The sequence below is a fragment of the Homarus americanus genome, unplaced genomic scaffold, assembly GCF_018991925.1.
Source record: "Homarus americanus isolate GMGI-L3 unplaced genomic scaffold, GMGI_Hamer_2.0 scaffold50564, whole genome shotgun sequence".
Lineage (NCBI taxonomy): Eukaryota > Metazoa > Arthropoda > Malacostraca > Decapoda > Nephropidae > Homarus > Homarus americanus.
Window position 1 is genome coordinate 367,787 of NW_024715014.1, and position 16,189 is coordinate 383,975.

Genomic DNA, 16,189 nt, shown 5'->3' on the forward strand with positions numbered 1-16,189 from the left:
AGTTCTTGCTCTGGTCGTTCTATCTTTTGCCAGCCTCTGCTGGCCAGGGTGTGCAGCTGCTGGTTGATGGGTTTTATTCTCAGGTCTCTATGTATCTCGGCTGTGGTTCTGGTGAAGGGGTATCTTTCACCTGTGACGAATTTCAGGGATTCATCAGAACCACCTATAATTTTAATAATTGGGTGGTGCTCACAGTATGAAGAGGTACTGCTGGGTAAGTTAATATCGGTATGATAAATGTCATCATCAGGCGGAGTTTTATTTCCCTCAGGAAGCGCGTTAAAGCGGTATAGTTTTCTCAGCTCTCTTCTTGCCTTTTCCTTCCTGGTGTGGACATGATGGGAGTAACCTGTCGTGGATATATGCAGGCCCAGGAGGGTGCTTCTACTTTGTATTCTATCTGGGCATTATTGGTTATCAATGGATGGGTTTTCGTTCTGCTTAAGGGTATCACTGTGAATTTGGAGAGAAAGAGAGGGGGGGGGGGTGGAGTAGAGGAACCTAAGAGAAGTGTGGAGGGTTAGAGGCGCCTCACCTCCTGCTGTTATGGTCACCTCGGCAACAAGTCACCAGTATCAGGTGTCGCCCAGCACCGCCCTCCAGCACGGTTCAGGCTCGAGGTGTTTTTATCGACGGGGATTGTTTCAACCTCGGGCCGTCTTGAGACCGCAGACGACTTAACGCGTTCACAAGAGGATGTTTCAGGCCTATGAAGTTTCAGCCATGAACGTTTTAGTAGTTACGAATGTTTTAACCATGAACGTTTTAGTAGTTACGAACGTTTTAACCAAAACAAATGAAGTACTAAGGATAGCAAAAACTTCAAAGAGAAATGCATGAAATGTACAGATAAAGAAAAACCGAGATACATTGGTCATATAATTGGGGATGAGAGAATAATACCAGAAATATTAATGGACAAAGTTGAGGATAGGAGGGCCAGGGGGAGGATGGATGAATGAATTAAAAACAGAGTCCCCAGAGACACAAAACCTTAGAGGATTGGTAAAAAACAGCCCGAGAAGGTTTAGAATGGAGGACTGTGCTCGCCAACCCTCAAATATTAGCACGGTACTGATTGATTGAACGAGCACCAAACCTAACTTAACATAACCTAAACTGTTTTATCACCGGTGAAATAATCTGGGAGACTATTATTCAGGTGATCCGAGGTAGGCTAAAAGTACTGGTTTTCTTTTGACATATCTTTAACACACACACACACACACACACACACACACACACACACACACACACACACACACACCATCTCCTTGAAGGTAAACAAGGTGGCCCACATCCGGCGGTCACTGTGACTTCTCAATGCGATTTTCCGTCATTCTGGTTATAATCCCCAACTTTCTCACCACGGCAAGGGCACTACCCAACCTACTCACTCAGGTCTACACTACTTATCCTACAGTGAACAGTAATATAACCTAACCTACAAAATAGATCAATCGACGGAAATTGATGCGACAGTTACACCCCATAACACATCAACCTGACCCAAGCAACACACAATACATCATCCTCACCAAACTTAACCTAACCACAATATCCCAGATTTGGTTGCAATCACAAAATAACAGCAGATTAATGGGTAACAGCGACAGACATTCACTACCACAATTCCTAGCAAATAAAAACAGCTGCCACCACAATCACACAAGTACAGTAGGTTATTTACTTCTCACTGTGGCGAGCAAATGAGTTCGTTTATGGAAGTTTGCAACCTTGACCAACTACCACACACACACACACACACTTTCACTACTACCCAGTTTGGCCAATGGAAGTAAGAAAGAGGTATACTGTTGCATACCTGTGACTGCTTAATCTACACTATACCATCATTCTACCTGTACATGTAATCATTCTACCTGCACATGTAGTCATTCTACCTGTACGTGTAATCATTCTACCTGTACATGTAGTCATTCTACCTGTTCACTTAATCAATCTACCTGTACATGACTGTCATTTCGCCTCACTCATTACACGCACGACCTTGTCTCACACCTGGTAGGATGGTGTGGTTGGGTGGTGTGGTAGGGTTGGTGTGGTAGGGTGGTGTGGTAGGGTTGGTGTGATAGGGTGGTGCGGTAGGGTGGTGCGGTAAGGTGGTGTGGTAGGGTGGTGTGGTGTGGTTGGATGGTGTGGTAGGGTTGGTGTGGTTGGGTGGTGCGGTTGGGTGGTGTGGTTGGGTGGTGTGGTAGGATGGTGTGGTAGGGTGGTGTGGTTGGGTGGTGTGGTAGGATGGTGTGGTAGGGTTGGTGTGGTAGGGTTGGTGTGGTAAGGTGGTGCGGTAGGGTGGTGCGGTAGGGTGGTGTGGTAGGATGGTGTGGTAGGGTTGTTGTGGTTGGATGGTGTGGCTGGATAGTGTGGTTAGGTGATGTGGTAGGGTGGTGCGGTAGGGTGGTGCGGTAGGGTGGTGGAGGCTGTGTTATCAGCAGCTAGCCCAGTACAAAGGCACCCATTCACACTATCACTCCCTTCCCCACCACACTTCCCCACCACCACTTCCTCACCACCACTTCCCCACCACACTTCCTCCCACTACTACTACTACCACTACTTTTTTTTTAACGTGGCCTCCAGCCTCCCCCAATAGCCATACCTTCGCCGCCATTTTATTATCTTAATATTAAATATCCTAATACATAAATAGCTTTCCTTAATATTGGAAGAACAAATACTGATAATGTATACAGCCTTAACAACATCAACCTAGAGAAGTCGACTTGTGAAAGAGACCTAGGGGTACTAGTAAGCCCGGACCTACGGCCTAGAAAACAGTGCGTTAATGTTTGAAATAAGGCAAACAGAGTATTGGGTTTTATATCTAGAAATGTAAGTAATAAGAGTGCAGAGGTCTTATTGCAACTATATCTTGCGCTAGTCAGGCCGCACCTCGATTATGCGGTTCAGTTCTGGTGCCCCTATTATAGAATGGATATAAATTCACTAGAGTCGGTGCAGCGAAGAATGACAAAAATGATTCCGGGACTTAGAAACCTTCCATATCAGGATAGGTTAAAGAAACTTAGCTTGCATTCCCTAGAAAGACGAAGAGTGCGGGGAGATATGATAGAAGTATTGAAGTGGGTGAAAGGAATCAATAAAGGGGATATAGATAAAGTTCTTATAATATCCGAGCAGGATAGAACTCGGAGCAACGGATTCAAGTTGGATAAGTTTAGGTTTAGGAGGGAGATAGGAAGAAACTGGTTCACAAATAGGGTGGTGGACGAGTGGAACAAGCTTAGCAACTTTGTAGTAAGTGAGGGAACTCTGGAAAGTTTCAAAAGGGGGCTAGATAGATTCATGGATGATAGGGAGTGGTAGTAACTCTCGACAGGAGCTGCCATGCACAGGCCAAGCGGCCTATTGCAGACTCCTTATTTTCTTATGTTCTATCTGTGTTGAATTAGTTGAGCCGCAGATCTATGCGGCTCAGTGACTGTAGCCTCATAGTCAATATCAGCAGCAGTTGTCGGCATTGGGGCAGAAGTTCTCGTTCCCCTGAGGCAGAGCAAAACCGAACGAAGGAGAGAGAAAGACTACTACCACTACTACTACCACTACTACTGCTACTACTAACACCATCATCATCTCCTCAGGGGCGGAACCAGGAATATCAAAATGGGGGGGGGGTGGTCCAAGAAGTTGTGGGTGAGGGAACATGGCAGCACAAGTGAACCATTTTAACACACCACCATACTCCTTACCTTCCCAAGTGTCTCAAATAATTATAATTTAAGAAACTATAAGATGAGGGGGAGGGGGGGAGGATGGGGAGGAGGAGGAAGTGGGGTGTGGGGGGTCATACACATCACACACGACGGAGTGTATGATGTATAAACCTGTATTGTAATGACGTTATGAAGTGTGGTACAGTATAGTGATTCTGTATGTTTAAGTGAAGGTATTAAGTGTCATAAGTGATTTGGATTATCATAGCTAACTAACTATTAACATGTCTTTACACACACACACACACACACACACACACACACACACACACACACACACACACACACACACACACACACACACACACACACACACACACACACCCCATTAAGAGTTTCGGATGTCTTGTTCCCACCCGGTCTTCTCTCAACACCTTCCTTCCTCCCTCCCTTAACCAGACCCTATACCATGTTCTACACACCAACGCCCCCACAAACTCACTAGGCCTACGGAGTTAGTGTGTGTGTGTGTGTGTTGGGTATATCCACACTTTGCACCTGGCATATAAGTCACCACCTATGCATAGATATTGATAGACAGTATATATTCAACCCCACAGTAACTACAGCTCACGTATAGAAATATGAGGCTGCACAATAAACTAGTTCGGGCACGCGGAAAATTTAAATATCTACTGGAACAAACCCAGACAAAGAAATAACATACAGTAACTAATTACCTAAAGCAAATAATAAGTAAAATTATTTACAAATTAATAATAAAATGAAAATTAAGAGCTAGCTATTGAATACCTGTAAACAAAATTCAAATATGACCGACATAAGCTTCGGTATCTCTCGGTATCCCGTGACTTAACCCCTTGAGTACGATTACTTAACCCTTGAACACCATAACCCTTGAGTACTATGAACTTAACAATTTTGAGAAGTATTACTTAACCTCTTGAGTACCATGAACTAACCCCTTGAGTACTATGACTTAACCCTTGAGTACCTAAGAAGGAGGAGGTTTGTCAGCGAGACTTGGGGTCTGGGAAGAGGAATGAATATCATGAACTAGTTGTGGTTTGTGTGTGGTGAAGAACCGCGTAGGGTGATGGGTGGTGGGAGCCTCATAGGGTGATGGGTGGTGGGAGCCTCATAGGGTGATGGGTGGCGGTGATGGTGGGAGCCTCCTAGGGTGATGGGTGGTGGTGATGGTGGAAGTCTTATAGGGTGATGGGTGGCGGTGATGGTGGGAGCCTCCTAGGGTGATGGGTAATGGCGGTGATGTACAAAGTTATGTGGCTATGCATACAATCTGTCTACGAATAATGAATAACAACCGAAGAACAGCTACATAAGTTACACAGCAGGGAAGGAGGAAGAGGGGAGGGAAGAAACGGAAAGAGAGAAAGAGGAGGGAACGGAGCGAGGGGAAGGGAAGAAGGGAGGGAAGTTGGAAGGGATGGAAGGGGAAGGGAAGGAAGGGGGAGGGAGGAAGGGAGGAAAGGGGGAGGGAGGAAACGGAGGGAAGGTAGGGAAGGAGGGAAGGGAAGGGAAGGGAGGGAAGGGAGGAAGGGAGGGAAGGGAGCGTAACACCCAGGGAACGTGTTGAAGGATATATCCACTATCTATTGTAGGTCACGCCTGCCTCTATGCGCCTGCTGTAGTAACGGATACACTCCAGCCTCATAAAGGACGTTTATGGAATATTAAAACACACAAAGTGGCAGTTATAACACATGTTCAAGCTGGAGGTTATAACACATGTTCAAGCTGGAGGTTATAACACATGTTCAAGCTGGAGGTTATAACACATGTTCAAGCTGGAGGTTATAACACATGTTCAAGCTGGAGGTTATAACACATGTTCAAGCTGGAGGTTATAACACATGTTCAAGCTGGAGGTTATATCACAATTTCAAGCTGGCGATCTGTTATTTAATATTTCCCTGGCGTCATCTGGTAAGCTGCCACGTGCACAATATTATCTCTTAACATACCAGCTTGAGCCGCCCTGAGCTGAGCTTGTGAGACTTAACATTTATATAAACAAACCCAAGACGTCACTATGCTCACCTTATTTACCTCTGTGTACAGGAGTCGTCTCTCGTTCAGTAAACAAAACAAGTCATTTTTTTTAACAGTTCGTTCCTTTAGCATTTAATAATAACAACAACAATAATAATAATAATAATAATAACAACAATAATAATAATAATAATAATAAAACAATAACAATGATGATAATGATGATGATAATAATAATAATAATCCGTGTGTCAGTATTTTCATTATTATTTATTGAACTATTTTCCTATTTCCATAATCATTCATGTGTTTGCATCATTGCCAACCTTTCCCCATTTCCTCTATCTCCTTCTTTTCTTCCCCCTCCCTCCTCCCCTTCCCTTCCATCCCTCCTCCCCTTCCCTTCCTCTCTTTTTCCCTCACACAACTAACTTTCCTTTCTGCTTAATCCCTCCTTTCCTTCCACTCCCAAGCCTTCCATAATCTCTGTTAATCCTACAACCGAATTTCCTTCCTTGTTCCTTAAAATAGTAACAAGAAGCCATGAGAGAGAGAGAGAGAGAGAGAGAGAGAGAGAGAGAGAGAGAGAGAGAGAGAGAGAGAGAGAGAGAGAGAGACGAGGCCTAATTGTGTTGAGAAGATAGATAGATAGATAGATAGATAGATAGATAGATAGATAGATAGAGTAGTCAATAAATGCGAATAATTCTGTCAGTCCCTCATTCAGAGAGACAAAAGCTGAATGACGCTTGGGTTGAAATGATACATTGCCATCTGACTCAAGGGAAAACATGCAAGGTACAAAGTGTGTAGAGTACAAGGTTTAGGGTACAAGGTGTAGAGTACAGTATGTATAAAGAACAGGTGTGTAAAGAACAGACGTGTAAAGAACAGGTGTGTAAAGAACAGACGTTTAAAGAACAGGTGTGTAAAGAACAGACGTGTAAAGAACAGACGTGTAAAGAACAGGTGTGTAAAGAACAGACGTGTAAAGAACAAGCGTGTAAAGAACAAGTACATAAGAACATAAGAATGGAGGAAACTGCAGCGGGCCTATTGGACCACACTGGGCGGTGTGTAAACAGGTGTTAAAGTACGATATGTGGAGTACAGGTATGAAGAGTACGATATGTGGAGTACAGGTATGAAGAGTACGATATGTGGAGTACAGGTATGAAGAGTACAATATGTGGAGCACAGGTATGAAGAGTACGATATGTGGAGTACAGGTATGAAGAGTACGATATGTGTCGAATAACGAAGTGCACAATATGATCACCTACCACAAATACCGTCAATAAAATCATTAATAATTAAACCATGAACAGTACAACGACGATTTGTTTTAGCTCCGAGAAGCCCCTGCCACTAACTGGGTCAATAACAAGCACTTAACCTGTATTATTAGTGGGTCTTATGGGTATTATTTCTCGACGAAGTTCAGAAACTCCATAAACGTCTTTTAAAGTATGTACAGTAGACTGAATAATATCCATATCCATATAAACATTTCATAAGAGGAAAATGCGTGAACAAATCTTAAACTAATAATTCGTATGAAATTTTACATCTAAATATGTTAATTAAATCAGTTCACATTTTGGCAGAGGAGCTTCACTCACCACCTGAAGTCCTTGATGGAGAGGCAGTTCTTGGTCAGCTTGTGGTCAGTTTTTCTTTGGTTCACTGTCAATTAAACTGACCGGTGATCACTATACTGTATATACAAGTGTCGACAGTAAACTGGAGTCACTGGGCTTTACACTAGTTCGTTACCTCTCACAGACACACACCAAGGCACGGGGCGTAACAAGTATGTAGTAGTTGGGTAACGAGCTTCCCAATTACAAGTGTTCAAACAGGGTCGTCCAGGATAATATCATACGTGTAAAGTTACTGGGTACACGTGTCCAGGCACTAGTTTCTACTTTTATTAAGCGTCTTGGCACGGACGTCTCAAATACCAAGTCGTGGCATAGATGATGGCAAGACGGGAGAAGAGACGTATGAACGTACACGCCCGCCGCCCGCGTCACTAACACAAGATACAGAAATTTAAGTTAGCGGTGGAGGAGCTGCCCAATCCCCAAGGCGGTTGGGAGGGGCGCTCAGTTGCCAGCTTTATCCACCACCTACACACACTATGTCCAATTTATTGTGTATATACGCTTTGAATGTACTGCTAATTATTATACGTACATGTATATTCAAGAAATATCCATGGAAACTTTATTTCTATATAAACTTTTATATATAAGTTGGATCAGGAGCCAGAGAAATAATAGCCGTAATGAGGGTGGTTGTGGAGGAGGTGGCACCGTCCACCTACCCGTCAGTTGTACTGTACTTGAGAACAAACGGACTAGCAGTTATGGTATTTCTGTTTTAAAGTTGCGTGACGTATGGCCTCGGTACTGTTACTGTACACCAGCTGGCATTTTTATTAGCGTAAGAAAAAAAATGCAGTAAACATATACAACATGTCATATGCTGATCACGGACCAGAAAGACAAAAAAAATAAAAATATTCATTAAATGAAGAATTTTAGTCGGACTACCCCTCCCTCCACCCCCTCATACCACCCTTAGTAGTTTCCATCACCCAGGTAATAAATTACAGGTGTCTAGAAAATATGATTAGTTAACATAAACCAACTTTAGCATTTTATTTGGTTAACGCCAGACGATTTTATTCAGCAGACTCGGAGAGGTGACATACCGTTAGTATAAATAAAGTAACTACTAATTTCAGACAGTGAACTAGACTCGTCTGTACCACAGTCTTCTATGTTTTCTGACCCATAGGTGAGGGCCTATGAGGAGCAGCGTTGATACAGCTCACTGTGCTAAAAACTTCGGGACTTTGGAAGCAATGTCGCGGGAACCGTCTTCACTTAACTGTAAAGATAGGTTACCTTAGGTTAGCTTAGGATGGGATGCTGGGTCGAGAGTTAAGGGGTGTTTGAGGTGTGGTGAAGCCAAGTGTTGGAGGTACTGTCAGGAGAGAGTGTTGTGCAGTGTCCCCTCCTCCCCCACACAACACTGGGGGCAATGTTAAGGGGGTGTTTCCTGTGACTGCCAGCATCCTCTTTATCTCGCTTTAATGGACATATTAGGCTGGGGTATATTTGACCTACAACCGACAATACAGTAGAACATATACCAGCGTGTCAAGTGATATGAATCGATGTACCCATGTGTTAAGCAGTATGGACCATAGACCAGGTTAGGTTAGGTATCCTTCTAACCATTATTGTCCCTTATTAGTTCTTTAGCTCATTAACTTACAGGAAACACTTTCACACGTTAAGTTACTCTGATGGATTAAGGAAATATTTTATAAGCTTCATAATTCCCTTGTTTCATCTTTTAATACAAGTTCCTACTAATAACATATGTCTATAACAACAGCAACAACAATAATAATAATAATAATAATAATAATAATAATAATAATAATAATAATAAGGAGGGGAGGGGATAATGAAGAGCTATGATAAGGAGGAGGTGGAGGAGGAAGTATGATGAAAAAGAGAAGGAGGAAGAAGTGTGAGGAGGAGGAGGAGGAGGAGGAGGAGGAGGGTGGCAAGACGAAACAAACCTTGGGGCGACGGAAACACAACATCTGTGCCTCAGTGATGACAAAGTTTACCACCACATTTCTACCACACTCACTACCACACCTTTACCACACTCACTACTACACCTTTACCACACTCACTACCACACCTTTACCACACTCACTACCACACCTTTACCACACTCACTACCACACCACCACTCTTACCTTTACCACACTTACTACCACACACACCACACTCACTACCACACCTTTACCACACTCACTACCACCTTTACCACACTCACTACCACACCTTTACCACACTACACCTTTACCACCTCACTACCACACACCTTTACCACTACCACACCACCACACTCACTACCACACCTTTACCACACTCACTACCACACCACCACACTCACTGCCATACCTTTAACACACTCACTACCACACCACCACACTCACTACCACACCTTTACCACACTCACTACTACACCTTTACCACACTCACTACCACACCTTTACCATACTCACTACCACACCACCACACTCACTACCACACCTTTACCACACTCACTACCACACCACCACACTCACTGCCACACCTTTACCACACTCACTGCCACACCACCACACTCACTACTACACCTTTACCACACTCACTACCACACCACCACACTCACTACCACACCTCTACCACACTCACTACTATAGAGGTGAGGGACGGGGGTGTAGGGTTGTCAGTTTCCACTTGACTGCAAGAAAAAAATAGAGGTATCATTTTACGAACAGTGTGTGTGTGTGTGTGTGTGTGTGTGAACATACTGGGAATTTGACTCCTGGATGACTTAGGATTTGAGTTATGTAAAGTAATGCTTGGCAAGTTTACGGCGGCGTAATGAAGAATATAGACATCTCGTTGGGGGGAGGACCTGGCATATGCAGCTCTTCCCTATAGCACTTACCCATAGTCCTAGCCTTCCATTGTAAACCAAGTGCTTCCCGTAGCCCTCCCGTCCTGCCGCTTGGGTGCAGTCGAGGCGTCAGGAGAAGGGCCGAGACAAGGACTAAGACATGGGCTGACATATGTGGCGACCCTCTGCCACACAGTTGCCGCCACATTGACGGGAATTACAGTGGAGGAAGGAAGACTTTGCCGCCTGATGGATGACCCAGGAAATGAGAGAGGAGAAGTCGCCAATAATTATTATTGACAAGGGAAAAGTAGACCACAGGGGAAGACACTTATTTGTCTGGGAGTAAGGTGCGGCGAAGTCTGACATAAATTGCGGGAAAATAATGACTTTGTTCGGGTTACGAGGAGTGAGGCACAGTAATAATTAACCACGATACACATTACTAATACATTCTTTTAATGTAAAATAATATAAATAAAACAATAAATTAGCCTTAGCAAAACTAGCCTATCGGATATGTTAAGTTTAGTTTGTTCATGTCACCAGAATATTAATTTGTGATTTTAAGGGATTACTTCGTGGTATTCTTTACCATTGGATAATTTGGCGATCAAGTGTCGTGGTTTCTAAGTATTAGCGTCTCTGGAGTCGACGTGTTAGCCTTTGTAGCTCTGTATGTTCATCAGCTATACACACATACACCCCCACACACACATGCCTGCGTCAGCGTCACCAATAACCATCAAATTTGGTTCATTAGACATTATTTACAAATGATATTATTGTATATACATCTTCCATCATTTCCCTCCACTCCCTCCCTCCATTTCTATCCCCCCTGCGGTGCAGTCCTTCCCTCTGTCTCCCTCACCCATCCTTCTATCCTACCCACCCGCCCTCCTTACCCTCCCGCCATCCTGACCCATTCATCCTACGCTTCACCAGGCAGTTGTCGACCTCCTCGGAGTAGTGACAAGTTACACCACAACCCGACAGTAAGCTAGTTAGTTATTTCGATAAGCTAGTGAGTGGAGAAGTTAGTTATTTCAGTAAGTTAGGAAGTTACTGAAATAAGTTAAAAAAATATTTATTTGTGTGAAGAAGTATTTAATTATTTTCGCCATGCTTGGCATCTTGGCGAGCTAGAAGTTGTGTCCCTTCTAGGCTCACGTCTTCAATTCCTTTCAACATTTAAATGCCTCTTTGAGATCTGCCCCAATGTGTCTTGTCTGTAGAGATATCTAATATACTATAGGACTAGCTGTCTGTCTGTCTGTCTGTCTGTCTGTTCTGGGCAGCCGAAACGGCACAATCGTTTTTCATCAAACTTGGTGGAAAAATCGCAAAAAATTCGTAGAGTAGAACAAACCTGGCCCCATGTCGATGGTTTCTTTAGGAAGGCATTAATTAACCATTTTATTTAGGCTGGAAAACGATGCAAGTGTACGGACTTTGCGCACCCTAATTAACCATGCAAATCTACGGACTTGGCGCACCCTCATTCGCTGTACGCTAGCCAAGCACGAGCGTTCAAACTTTCACTGGGCACGAAGGTGCCCGCGATCACTTGTTAGGCCTAAGATCCTCGGCATACCGAGTTAAATAAAATGATAAACTTCAGGAATCATCTTAGTTTCTCTGTGTTAAGTCCTCCTGGAGGTAAGTGCATATAGAAATCCAGATTGGAACCTACGTGATGTTTATAAAGATGAAAGAGTCAAAGGGAAGAGTTATAATTCCATAATGGTGGTTGGCTTTTCTCATTGCAGCTGCTTTCGCCCGTTGCGCCGCCTTCACTGATTGGTCTATCGTGACGCCGAGATCTGGTCCCTTATTAACAGATAGCGAGTTGTATGATGTAACAAGATATATAAATAAGTTGTGAGTCAAAAGTTAGTTATTAAAATAAGTTGTAAATTATAGATTAGTAATTATCTAAGGGAGTTAGTAAGTTACTTAACTGTGTTATTGACAAAGATAGTTACCTAGATAAGTCAGTAAGTTATTTATAAGTGTTAGTTAGTTAGTTGATAACTTAATTACAAATCCCCTCCCTAACACCCTTCACCCCTCACCCCCACATACCCTCACCCTCACATACCCTCACCCTCACATACTCTCACCCTCACATACTCTCACCCTCACATACCCTCACCACTCACGCAGGGTAGTATAACTGTCACCCCCTTTTTGTGAGATTTAATTCTCTCTCATCACACCTCTTTCCCCCTCTTCTCACACCTCCCTCTCTCCCCACCCCCTCCCTCTCCTCCCACCTCCCTCTCTCCCCCCCCACCCCCCCTCTTCTCACCTCCCTCTCTCTCCCCCACCTCCACCCTCCCTCTCCTCACACCCCTCCCCTCTCTCCCCTCACAACTCCCTCCCCTCCTCCCTCACTGCCTCCCTCTCTCTCTCCCACCCCCCCTCCCTCTCCTCCCTCTCTCTCCCCACCCCCTCCCCTCTCCTCACACCTCCCCCTCTCTCTCCCCCCCCTCCCTCCCACATCTTAGGTCTCTCTCTATCCCTCTCTCTCATCACCTCCCTTCTCCCGTGTGTCATGCCTTTTCCTCCCCTCACACCTCTCACCCTCCCGCCTGCCTTGGTATACTCGCCCTTACTGTAGTTGATAGTTTAGCCTCACAATAGTGTTTAGTTTGTTTTCTTCTGCTTTTAGTTATCCTTCCCCACTCTGTCTGTCTGCCTGTCTGTCTGTCTGTCTGTCTGTCCCTTTTTCTCTCGTATAATAATTATAATGACGGTGATGATAATTAACATACTAATGATGATAATAAGGATTGTAGCAAACATAGCGATTATAAGGATAATATATAAATAATAAAAACGAAAATTGTGCTGTTAATAATAATAATAATAATAATAATAATAATAATAATAATAATAATAATAATAATAATGTTATGTGGTCAGCACTGCAATCAACGGCTCTCATTTCTCCAACTGTAAAATTAGGTGTTCATCTGTGTGGGGATATAAGAATGTACGTACGCACATTCATACATACAAACATACATGCATACAATGTTATCTCTGTACATGTTTTCTTTTCTCTTATGTATACTACGGGCCTAAGAGATACTGAGTGGTGTTTTCACTTATTGTCTTAGGCCGCGTTAACTTGAACACCACAATAAAATAACCAGTTTGGGTAACATGTGTCGGGCAGACCACCACCCTCCTTCACGCGCTCTCGCTGCCAGTATTTACGGCTTTTGCCTCATCACAAGTCTCCGCCCGCCGCATATCTTTCTCATTTGTCTCAGGGTTTTGACGGTGTAATGTGCCGAGAAGTCATATATTAATTAGATTAAATATGGTAGGTTGAGGGCGTTACGTTGTCAGGGTTGGTTAATGATAACATGAGATGGGTTAGAGTGGCTGGCCCTCTTTCCCTTGGGAATTTGAAATGCATGAATGATCGACAATTGGCCGACATTCCCTTGGTGTGTCCTAGCCACAGCCCCAACCCCAGCCACAGCCACAGCCCCAACCCCAGCCACAGCCACAGCCCCAACCCCAGCCACAGCCACAGCCCCAAGCAGCCACAGCCACAGCCCCAACCCCAGCCACAGCCACAGCCCCAACCCCAGCCACAGCCACAGCTAGCCAGCCACAGCCACAGCCACAGCCCCAGCCCAGCCACAGCCCCAGCCACAGCCCCAACCCCAGCCACAGCCACAGCCCCAACCCCAGCCACAGCCACAGCCCCAACCCCAGCCACAGCCACAGCCCCAACCCCAGCCACAGCCACAGCCCCAACCCCAGCCACAGCCTACAACAATTACCATAGTCACCATCCGTCGAGGGTAACAAACAACTACCAGCACAACATAACAACTGCTGTTTATCTACACAACAATTAGACCAAATCATCTTCATCTTAACTACACGAATGATAAGAATAAAATCTCAGTCTAGAGTTTTTCCCTGGAGTGCAGAACGACAACACGTGAACACATTACTGTGAGCGAGATATAGGAGGAAGAATGGCGTTATGACCCACATGGACCTTCTCCTCACGACAATGACAGACAGACCGGTTTGCGTTTTCGGCTGAGCGCTATACACAGAAGCCGTCCAAGATGAAAATGGGCAAAATTTTCGACCATTGGAAAAGGGGTTGTGTGAGGCTAATGCTTCTTCGTCTTGGAGACGGTCATGTGACGCCACATTTATTTTCGTGGGAGCGAAGAACTAACATCCCTCCTCTGAACACTTGGGACAATTTGCTTAAAGAAACAGAGGGTCATTTTCGCAACCCGATCGTCACTTGTCAACTCCAGCCTCCAGAGGAACACAATAACCTTGAGCCCCGCCATACGGATCTTAAACGAAGTTATTGACTCACGAAAACTAAGCTTTAACGACAAGTGTGGGTTAGCATCACCTGGTCCCGAAGTGAGGGGACCACAGACACATTGTGAAGCAGTAAAAGTTGTCTAGCCAGCACCATATACACCACCCATTCTTCCCGACTTCATTGTGTCAGAAATCTACATAGGACGCACACGGTCGAGCTGCGGTGACCTGGAGAAAGGGTTAAAGGAATTTGAAATAGTTTTGCTTTGTTTAGTGAGACGAGGATCATAAATGGTGGGTGGGTGGGCTCCCCCCCCCCACCAAACACTCTATAGTCTCTGGCGCTCCTCACAATAGCACAAAGCCCCTCTTCACTTATCGTCCATTTCATAGAAATTTCCCTTAAAAAAAATTAAAAGAAAACGTGTAGTAGAAGGAATACTTAATGTTTTTACAACCAGTTAGTAAAATTATCTACAATGTGCTTGGACCCAGTTAGGAATTTTACGAATGCATACAGAGTCGTTCAAAAAGATTCCCCACACGTGAAATTAACTAAGTGCTCGGCCGACCATTCAAAGACAAACAAGAGACGATTATTGGAAGGCCACGACGAGGGAACTGGCGGTGTGCAACGACCACAGTTAAGGACCCTCGTTTGACGACCCTTGACGAGTGAGGTAAGTCTTAGCTCGTGCAACAATAGCCACAATTCTGATACAACAATGTCACTCATTCTACAACAACAATATCTATCTAATTTCAACTTTGGCCAGCCTCTGTAACAGTGTTCAGCCTCTGTAACAGTGTTCAGCCTCTGTAACAGTGTTCCGCCTCTGTAACAGTGTTCAGCCTCTGTAACAGTGTTCAGCCTCTGTAACAGTGTTCCGCCTCTGTAACAGTGTTCAGCCTCTGTAACAGTGTTCCGCCTCTGTAACAGTGTTCAGCCTCTGTAACAGTGTTCAGCCTCTGTAACCCCCTAACAACAACCAAGTGTCCCTAGAACAAGTTGCAGTTACTTAATCAATAATAACCAACCGCCCAATTTTCTTCTGTTTACCCAATCTATAATTATTTCATTTTCAACGTTCCTATTTTTCTCCATCATTTCTTCTTCATTCAATCATTCATTTGCATTTCTCAAACATCCCTCCTCATCCTTTTCCTTCCAATTCATTCTTTTTCCTCCAGTTTCCCGTTTTTTGTACATTACTCTTCAGGTGCATGTAGTGTCGTCTGTTGTTTATAATACAAGAATACTATAAGGAGTTACGGGGTGAATCAGTTAAATGTACAAACATATCTGGAGTTAACAGATGGACGTCCCACTATACGTCACTGACTCAAGTTAAAGAAACCATCTGTAAAGGAAAATGTCAAAAGTTAATTCTTTGAGGGAAATGTTGTGAACTCAAGGAATAACTCGCCAACAGTGTGTAACAGCGCCCGTACATCCCAGCACTTTGTAACAGAAAACTAACCGACCACCACTAGTTAAGCTGGTAAGTGAGGAGGAGGATAAAGTTCTGTTTTATGGTAGTGACGGTGTTGTCAGCCCCCCCCCCCCGTCACCCCTCTGTCACCGCTTTTTATAACACCTGATTTTCGTTCTAAATTTCTACTTATTATTGTTATGAGTTTTATATCCAACTGTACACTCT

At 44.1% G+C, this 16,189-nt stretch overlaps 2 protein-coding genes across 2 annotated transcripts in view; one reads left to right on the plus strand and one right to left on the minus strand.

The window, feature by feature from the left end:
* Positions 1-7,787, minus strand: part of LOC121879953 — a 31,911-nt gene extending 24,124 nt beyond the window's left edge. Inside the window, exon 1 of the mRNA XM_042386800.1 lies at positions 7,352-7,787. The gene's annotated coding sequence lies outside the window, so the exon portion shown is untranslated. The remainder of the gene's footprint in view (positions 1-7,351) is intronic.
* Positions 7,788-13,639: 5,852 nt separating this feature from the next.
* On the plus strand, positions 13,640-15,484 carry LOC121854234 (putative uncharacterized protein DDB_G0290521). The gene is made up of 2 exons (XM_042348752.1): positions 13,640-14,035; positions 15,431-15,484. The coding sequence occupies exons 1-2, from the start codon at positions 13,640-13,642 to the stop codon at positions 15,482-15,484; spliced, it is 450 nt and encodes a 149-aa protein (XP_042204686.1).
* Positions 15,485-16,189: the final 705 nt, after the last annotated feature.

Coding starts and splice junctions, on each gene's coding strand:
- LOC121854234 (XM_042348752.1), top strand. CDS start 13,640: ATGAATGATCGACAATTGGCCGACATTCCCTTGGTGTGTCCTAGCCAC. Junction 14,036..15,430: donor ATAGTCACCATCCGTCGAGG/GTAACAAACAAC, acceptor CCTCTGTAACAG/TGTTCAGCCTCTGTAACAGT.